Source organism: Dipteris shenzhenensis, chromosome 2 (assembly GCF_047967505.1).
Source record: "Dipteris shenzhenensis isolate YYH24624 ecotype China chromosome 2, Dip_SZ_1.0, whole genome shotgun sequence".
Taxonomy (NCBI): Eukaryota; Viridiplantae; Streptophyta; class Polypodiopsida; order Gleicheniales; family Dipteridaceae; genus Dipteris; species Dipteris shenzhenensis.
Genome location: NC_141597.1, coordinates 29,498,855 through 29,508,107, shown reverse-complemented (window position 1 = coordinate 29,508,107; position 9,253 = coordinate 29,498,855). Strand labels below are relative to the sequence as shown.

Here is a 9,253-nt window from a genome sequence, read left to right as displayed (position 1 = left end):
TAAGTTAAATACTAGATAGAGAACCTTTAAGATTTCCACAAATTTAAAGCTCATAATGCTCATGTATTTGAGAGGTGTTGCACCCGATTGATGCTAGGATTTGAAAAGGAGATAGCACAATTAATAATGAATTTGCGTATTTCCATGTTTAGTACTTAACTCTTATGTAGCATCTCATTTAGGCTTTATAAAACATCATGTTTTTCTACACAGAGGTTTTGTCTCATGGTTAGAGTAATTGTAAGAAATCTAACAATGTGCTAATGCTTGTTGTGTGGCCCAATGTTTCAATTTCAGCCGAAAACTCATAGTCATCTTTGCCAGAAAGGGATATAACTTGGTCTCCCTAACACCAAGGAATATTCCAAGTATGAACACCTATTTTCAACACTTTCTTTAGCAAAACTTTATCCCTTGGGTTCATATGTATGGATGCCCTGTACCACTAAGATGCATGTTCAACTACTAAACCTACAAGTATTCTTTTGGAATTTGTCTCAAAAGGAAACTTCTTACCTTGGTGCATATGAAAGGAAAATCCTTTAGTACCTTAGTAGAAGATCGTGGATATCCTCATGTTAGCACAATATGCTATACATTAGCACAAACATTCTACCTCAGTGAATGGCTAGTGTCTAATAGTCATTACTTTTAGCAAAGACATCTTTGATATTTTTTTGATAACTTGCAATATCCCTTGAGTACATTTGTTTTCTTGGAGATCTCAATAGTCATTCATCTCAACATGAGGAAAAAACATCTTTTAGCCACCCAATTGACTGACACAAAGGCTTAAAGAACCTTGTGCCATTATTTAGCTGCTATAATTTCTCGTCGTCACCTAGATGCTTGTGCAATGATCATTGAGCAAACTTTGAGAACTTCCAAATCCCCTTACTTTGTTGGGATTCTTCACAAGGTGGTTCTTTCCTATACTTGCTTGTCTTGAAACTTTAGTGCCACCGTCCACCTGGGGGGGGGGGTTCCAGGGCTCTGAGCCTGGAGTGAGACCATGTACCACCAACTTTCCTAAGAGGGCTCTACTCTGCATCTCTGGGTCGATAATGCCAAGGCCCCACTAAGCATGTGGTAGGATCACTGTCTACCATGCCACCTTGGCTCTAGTATTTTGAGTGCCATCCAATCTTACCCAAAGGAAGTTGCACACCATGTGCCTGAGCTATCCCATGCAGCCTCTGTGAAAACACCAGCACAATGCTATGTACCAAGCAGTGGCAAGGACGACCTGGTTGGCCACCAGGGCCTACTTGCTGAACAGAGTTTGGTCGAGCTCCAATAGAGAAGCGTGCAGTACCGTGGCAATCTGTTGCTCCGCTGATATATCTATGCCCACCTGGCACCCAAGGTATCTCACTGTCTGGCCTCAAAAATTCCATCTAAAACCTAGGGCTGTCTGCCAATCACGGAACTCCTAGGCCTCCTCAGTAACAAAATAGCTGATTTAGTCCAGTTGATCCTGGCCCCAAAAGCCGCGTAGTAAATAGCTAAAGCACCATAGATGTGAAAATCAATTGTTCCCATGTGCTCCTCTCGACCGCCAGCATCTCCAAGAAAGACAGTCTGCCTTGCTTGTCCTCCCCAAACTCTAGGTTGTTGAAGTCACCTACAACAATCCAAGAGTCCACATTCGAGAAGCTCTCAGTCAGACGCCTCCAGAAAGCTCGGCATTGCTGCCTATAAACAGAGGCATAGACGTCATCCGAACGAATACCCATCCAAACTGCCCTGCCTGTGATCAACTCCCCTTGATCATAAACGTCTGCTTCTAGCGCCTATGAGAATGAGATGAAGAACCCTCTGCTCTTGCCACCTGCAGGGGGCCACACCTCTAGACCTCTCCCTAGCAGGAGATGGTGTCGACGGCTAACATCTACTATTGAAAACATTCGCTCTTGAATCAGAGGAAAGTCCATTGCTGGTCCTATCATAGCCCTCTGCAACTCCTGGCAGAGTATAAGGTACTGAGGCTGCTGCTGTGCACGATGGAGCCCATGCACATTGCAGCTCACTATGGTCCAGCTCACGGGGAGGAGGCTTGGGAAAATAGGACTCCCTTATGATACCGCAGCACTTCATTTTTTGCCTTCTTGAGGAGGGCTTGGAGGGGTGGAGCAGGAGTACACATCTGTGCATCATTATTCTCTTGGAGAGCCCAATAGTCATTCCTTTCAACATGGGGAAAAATCATCCCATTAGCCACCCGATTCAACTGATATAATGGCTTAAACAACCTTGCACCATGCAATTTCTCAGCATCACTTAGAACTTCTAAATACCCTTCACTTTGGGATTCTTCACAAAGTGGTTCTTTCCAATTGTTGTTAGTATTGTATAGTAGGCTTTCTCCTCCTTTCTCATAGGCTAGTTGAGGTTGGATTCATCATTCCAATGTCCCTGGTGGTCGTCACTTTGAAAAGAAAAACAAGTGGAGGGTGTGCATCAACTACAAGAAATTGAATTCTATAACCATGAGTGGCACATTTTCCCCTTCCATTTTAGGACCTCATTCTTGAAAGTCCAATTGTATACTTTCTGTATGGATACTCTAGTTTCTATCAAATCCACATTGCAAAAGAAGACATAATGAAGACAACCTTCACCAGCACTTTTGCCTGCAATGCCCCAACTACATTCAACAATTCATACAAATAGTCCATGCACGCACAATTACCCCCCTTGAAGGCATGAAAGAGATTTGAGATTCTTGACAAAATGTATGAGTGTCCCTTTGGGTCTATTCATTAGGGCCCACATAATAGCCAGCTTCTCAATAGGCTCCACAACCCATCTTTCTTTGCATCATGACATGCAATGCAAATTTGGGACATACTCTCTTTCCCTTATTTTGACAGAAAATATCTTTTAGCTTTGCATATATACATTTACTTTGGGACGTCCCACCAAAAGTGATTGCACAGTCCACCAACTCTGATACTTCTTCCAAGTTTGTTCTTTCAGATTCATTGCCTCTACCTTCTCTTCCTCTTTCATGTAAGCATCTGCATAGATGTTAGACATCAAAACATAAGCTGCAGCATCTTTTTCATGCAATTGCACTGCATGTTCAAAGGCCAGTTTCCCGAGCTCCACGTTGCCCCACTTTCTACAAGCACCCAACATTGTAAGCCACACCACAATATTAGGATGGAAAGGCCTCTTCTTCACCATTGCTAACGCCTCGTCTAGTTGGCCTGCACGGCCAAGCAGATCAACCATGCTAGTGTGGTGCTCAATAGTTGGAGTGATACCATAGTGTTTGCTCATGGCCTCAAAGTACTTCTGGCCCTTATCCATTAAACCCGTGTGACTACATACAGCAAGAATAATAGAGAATGTGACACCATCGGGCTTTGCTCCTCCTCCTATCATTCTTTCAAGCATATGGAAAACAATATCACTTTCTCCTAGCTGGGCATGTCCTGCCATCAGTGCATTCCACGAGACGACATCTCGAACTGGCAACTTGTCAAATCCTTCCCATGCTTCTGCAAGCGTGGCACATTGGGCATACATATCCACCAAAGCGCTGCCAAGAAAAATATCGCTTTCCAGCCCCTTTCTGGCAATCTCACCATGTATCTCTCGGCCCTTGTCTATGGCTCCTATGCTGCCACAAGCTTTCAACGTGCAAACAAATGTGAAAGCATCTGGAGAAAAACCTTGAAGTTTCATCTGTTCAAGACAATTCAGCGCTTCCTCACCGAGCTCATGTTCAGTATATCCTGCCATTAGTGCATTCCATGTGACCTCGTCTCTAACTGGCAGCTTGTCAAACACTTCCTGTGCTTCTGCAAGCAAGCCACATGTGGCATACATATCCACCAAGGTGTTGCCAACAAAAAGGTGTCTTTCCAGCCCCTTTCTGGTGATCTCGGCGTGTACTTCTCGGCCCTTGTCTATGGCTCCTATGCTGCCACAAGCTTTCATGCTGCAAACAAATGTGACAGCATCTGGAGAGAGACCCTCCAATTTCATCTGTTCGATACAGTCCAATACTTCCTGACCAAGTCCATGCTCAGCATATCCTGCTATGAGTGCATTCCATGAGACCTCATCTCGAATTGGCAGCTTGTCAAATGCTTCCTCTGCTTCTGCAAGTGAGCCACATTTGGCATACATATCCACTAAAGTGCTGCCAACAAAAATATGTCTTTCCAGCCCCTTTCTGATAATGTCAACATGTATCTGTCGGCCCTTGTCTATGGCTCCTGTGTTGCTACAAGCTTTCAAGCTGCAAACAAATGTGACAGCATTTGGAGCGAGACCCTCCAGTAGCATCTGTTCAAGATAGTTCAGCGCTTCCTCACCAAGGCCAAGCTCGGCATGTCCTGCCATAAATGCATTCCACGAGACCTCGTCTCGAGCTGGCATCTTGTCAAACACTTCATGCGCTTCTGAAATTGAGCCACATTTGGCATACATACCCACCAAAGTGTTGCCAACAAAAACAAGCCCTTCCAGAGCCTTTCTGGCAATCTCTGCATGTATTTCTCGGCCCTCGTCTATGGCTCCTATGTTGCCACAAGCTTTCAAGCTGCAAACAAAGGTGACAGCATTTGGGGGGATGCCCTCCTGCTTCATCCGTTCAAGACAATTTAGCACTTCCTCACCAAGCTCGTGCTCAGCGTATCCTGTCATTATTGCATTCCATGAGACCACGCTTCGAACTGGCAGTTTGTCAAAAGCTTCCTGTGCTTCTGCAAGCGTACCACATTTGACATACATATCCACCAACGTGTTGCCAACAACAAGGTTTCTTTCCAGCCCCTTTTTGGCAATCTCAGCGTGTATTTCTCGGCCTTTGTCTATGGCTCCTGTGCTGCCACAAGCTTTCAAGCAGGAAAGAAATGTGACAGCATTTGGAGAGAGACCCTCCAGTTCCATCTGCTCAAGACAGTCTAGCGCATCCTCACCAAGCCCATGCTCAGCATACGCTGCCATTATTGCAGTCCATGAGACTACATCTCGAACTGGCAGCTTGCCAAACACTTCCCATGCTTTTGCAAGCCAGCCACATTTTGCATACATATCCACCAAGGTGTTGCCAACGAAAAGATCCGTTTCCAAACCGTTTCTGGCAATCTCAGCATGTATTTCATGGCCATTTTCTCCGTGCTTCAGCCTAGCACAAGCCTTCAGTACAGCCACAAATGTGTACTTATCAGGATGTACGAATTCCTCTTTCATTTTCTGGTAGAGGCCGAGGGCATGCTGTGATTCCCCACATTGAATATACCCAGAGATGAGAGAATTCCAAGAATACATGTTCCGATCAACCAACTTGTTAAAAACCTGTTGAGCATCGCACATGCTTCCAACTTGAACCAACATTGGGACAAGGTAGTTCCCAAGAGATCTATGATCTTCCAGGCCACGTTTGCACATGTAAGCATAGAAGCGCTTGGTAAACGCTGGATTTTTCAACGTTCTGCACTTATGCAAGATGCATGCAAGGTTATGAACTGAAGGCAGTTGGGACCTCTGTTCCAAAGACACCAGCGCCTCCTCTAAGCTGAGCGTTTCCCAGCTGCTCTTCTCGTGCAATTCATGTTCTTCAGATGCATTCATCTTTAATGCAGACCTGAAGACGACCTTGCCACACCCCTCCACCAAGCTGTGGCCTTGGGCTGCTTTGGCATTTTTGTCGAGCATGCCTCTAATCAAACTTGGATTGTCCAAACTGTCTATCGGCAGCGACTCCTTGCTGATCTTATGCTTGAAATCTGCAGATCTTGGGTTTTCCTGTCGTTAAGATTCACGATAGACTCGTAAGACTAGCCAATCTACAGCTTTACCTGTGCAAATTATTCAGTCAGACTGGTCACATCTTACTTTGCATTCTCGGCTGTCCCACCAGTGAGAGGGATCCGTGAAGAACTGCTTCCATAAACGCTCGGTCCGTGACTTACCTACCACAGCGAACCAATTGAAGAATTGAGTGTCGCCAGACAACAAAATATTTCGATCTGTAAAAGTAAGGACATCAATTATATAACTGTAATACTCGTGTAAAAGGACGGAAGACAATCTCAGCCAAATTTTCTCAATTTTCGACAAGAACCTGCACAGTGATGGGGAGACGCCATCCGAGAATTAGAGCTTGAATGCCTGGGCAGATGGGTAGCCAAGCAGTCGGAGTGTGGATATCCTGGGCCACGAACCTGAGCGACAAGAGGGCTGCATAATTTCGTTGTGGATGCGCGAGGATCTCCGCCATAGCTGTGTATACTTGAAGCATCATCAGCTCGAGAACTCCAGGGTGGTGCAGGCTGAGGAGGAGGGAAATGGGCTGCTAACATTGAATGATCTCTCAAGAGCTTCACTGCAGTTTGATTGAGCATGGGTTATTAGACTTGGTGGTATGGGTTATCAGTCTTGGTGGTTTGGTTTCAGGCCTTTCTATTTGGAATCCCATGCAATGCCCCACCCTCTCTATTTCAATACCATGCAAGCTGCCAAACCTCTTGTAACACCCCTTCGCTTTGCCTTAAGTTCAACTTACACGAAATTCGCTTTGCCAAGGGCTCTCGACACTCTTGCAAAGATTTAGCCTTACAATTCGCTATCTTGTAGAGACAACAGCGTAGAGAGAGAGAGAAAGAGAAAGAGAGAGAGAGAGTTGGTGCGAGGGCAACGAGATATCGCTTCATCGTTGCACAAAATTCCTTCAATCCAAGATTCTCAATTTGGCTTTCAGCTTCTGCCAAGGTCATTTGCATGTATTGTTGTCATTTGCATGTATTGTTGTCGTGATTTTACATTTTGGACAGGCCTTGTGAATGAGACGAAAGTCATTCATCTTGTTTTCGAGAGTGTTTAGACCAAAGCAGCTAAAACGATACACGATCGCCCCAATTTTGGTTCAGCTCCAACATGGAATTCAATTCCCAGCTGTCATTCAGTGTTAGGGCCTCGATAGATGAGACCGAGAGCTTGAACGAGGAAATGCAAGAACTATTTGGCTCGAGGGTGTGTATGTTGTCGGCCTTGAGTTGGCCTTGAGTTCAAGCCCCATCGGCAACTCAAGATTCTATCTTGGTCACCTCATATGGGGAGTGTGGTTGGCATTTCAATTATAGTACAAACACGAAAAAAACAAGGTGAATTACATTCATTAGGCCTTCCCAGAAGGAGTGCTCAAGGCCGGTGTATGTTCCTATGAGTGAATTTGTGAAGGGAATTCATTGTTAGTTGTAGTAGTAGTTGCTAGTGTAGTGTAGACAAGTGAGTGGTCCGATTAATACACGAAATTCGTCCCCCTTTGTTATTTAAAGATGGCACATTTGTCCATATAGGGTTGAGGGTAGATCCATGAATTTTGTAGGGACGTAAAGTAGTTGTTCCATCTTTTGAGTTGACATAAATTGGGATGCCTTGTCAGGGTTTGATATGTTATAGTCTATGTTAAGGCGCACATTGGAGTTTATAGTGGAATTTTGTGGAAGATTTGTCCAGTGCTCTAAGTAGTACTCGTGTGTTTACTTTTGGAGATTTGTAAATGTTAATTGTTGTGATTCATCCCAAGTTTGATGAGTCAAATATAGCTAGCACCTTCCATGTATGATGCAATGGAAGCCTGGCAACAATGATAGCCTGCTTGATGGTCTTGCATGGATTTCTTATAAACATAGTATAGTTGCATGAAGGGCGCTCTCATTGCACTGTATGTCCTCTTTGTGATAGTGGAATGATCTCGTATTGAGTGATTGCAATGTTGGCATGCACTGTTTATCTTGGTCGAGGGTACAACCACATTGGGTTTTGAGACGCGACATCTCCTCAAGGACCACATAATCAACTTTGATGCGCTTCTGTTCAATTTTCGATAGCAAGTAGAGATTGGAGGGGTAGCACACACGTGACAAGGCAGTGTAAACCAACCCATGTGATTTGATGTTTGATGGATCAAATGCAAGGGAGCCCATTGACAACCCTTGGGAACAATGAATGGTTCGAGCTGACGATGCTAGTTGAACAGGGAATTGGCTTCGAGACACTATGTTAAGGTGGTTTTTGCCAATTTGGAATTCACAAGTGATTTGGAGGATGGGAGTCCATGATGAGGGTTTGTTGTATTTATATAGGTGTTTTGTTTTTGAGCATGTTTTGCATCCCCATCTTTTCATTGAGAAATTGCACCCATGGTACTGGTGGCTTGCTCTATGTGTTTGAGTCTTTGAAGTTTCTGTCTGTGCCATTGACTATGTCATTGCTAATATCGAACAAATCTCGACAAGCATGCCTGGGTTTAGGCGGAGATCTAGATGCAGTCCACCCATGTTTTTTGTATCTTTTGGTATTGACATTGTTTTCCTACATGTGATGTGGCAAACATCTTTTGCTATGAGGATGTGTGGTTTGTGCCGAACAGAAAAGTGAAGACCTCCTCATTGTGCTTATCTTTGCTTGAGTTCATGTAGAACAAATGAGGCACTGTGTGCTCTTACGGAAGCACACTAAGATACAAAGTGCTTACAGTCAAAATGTTTGCTTTTGTATGTACTCGAATGCGAATTTGTTTAGGAGTTCAATAAATAACTACTTGTTTTGCCGCATTGATTACAACAGCTCGTAGTAGCGTATGTGGAATCTCCAGAAGGATGATAGCATTGCTGAGCATTCTTGGAAATCCAAGCGTTTTTTGTGGGACTTGCTTGGCAAATGTCACCACATAGAAGGACATCTACACCTCCAAATGGTTGTTATGATGATTATTTTTTATCTCATGCATGTGCATATCTACAATGATGAAGGGGTTTTGATTGACCTTGTGTAGAAAGAGTTTGAAGCTTTTCGATAGAGAGGCATGTGTAGTTCGATGTCAGTAGAGGCAAGTGGAGGGCTATGTGAATCATTGTACCTCCAATGTTGTGTGTTGCCTTGCCAGTGTATGCTAGCAAAGTGCACTAGATAGGTGGGTGTTCGTTGTGTGTTTGTGCGAATACAAACGTACCAATGCTAGTATAAGAAGTAGTAGACTGTTATGCTATAGTTCAAAATTATGTGTGCCGGCCATCTCTAATCCACAGAAGCCTATAGACAGGTAGCGCGGAGTAACATTAGACTACCAGGAGAGTTCTAGATTTGGCCAACCCCTTACTAGATATCTTGTACTCCTCAAGGAAGCTAATGTTTCTCTTGTATCTGAAAATGTTTTTGATGTGTTTATCTCTTCCCCTAGAATGTGCTAGAAAGTCCATGTGCGAACAAAACTAAAATGGAAGTGTGTCAA

The 9,253-nt window shown here is 44.1% G+C and overlaps 1 protein-coding gene across 3 annotated transcripts; it reads right to left on the bottom strand.

Annotated features, from left to right (window-relative positions):
* Positions 1-762: 762 nt before the first annotated feature.
* LOC147904594 (pentatricopeptide repeat-containing protein At2g33680-like) lies at positions 763-6,401 on the bottom strand. Of its 3 annotated transcripts, none has more exons than XM_087387512.1 (3): positions 6,083-6,401; positions 5,854-5,987; positions 763-5,763 (listed from the first exon to the last, which is right to left on the bottom strand). In XM_087387512.1, exons 1-3 carry the CDS (start codon positions 6,360-6,362, stop codon positions 2,884-2,886), a joined length of 3,294 nt encoding a protein of 1,097 aa, XP_087243638.1. In that variant the 5' UTR covers positions 6,363-6,401; the 3' UTR covers positions 763-2,883. The 3 variants fall into 3 exon arrangements, with proteins under 3 accessions (XP_087243638.1, XP_087243646.1, XP_087243654.1); XM_087387520.1 differs by having other exon boundaries at positions 5,854-5,930; XM_087387528.1 differs by having other exon boundaries at positions 5,854-5,930; positions 6,183-6,401.
* Between the last annotated feature and the right edge of the window lie 2,852 nt (positions 6,402-9,253).

What these genes read in the sequence shown, in the direction of transcription:
- LOC147904594 (XM_087387512.1), bottom strand. Translation starts at nt 6,362, where the DNA reads ATGCTCAATCAAACTGCAGTGAAGCTCTTGAGAGATCATTCAATGTTA. An exon ending in GTCTCCCCATCACTGTGCAG is followed by an intron (nt 5,988 to 6,082) that starts GTTCTTGTCGAA and finishes TTACTTTTACAG; the next exon opens with ATCGAAATATTTTGTTGTCT. An exon ending in GGGACAGCCGAGAATGCAAA is followed by an intron (nt 5,764 to 5,853) that starts GTAAGATGTGAC and finishes TCTTAACGACAG; the next exon opens with GAAAACCCAAGATCTGCAGA.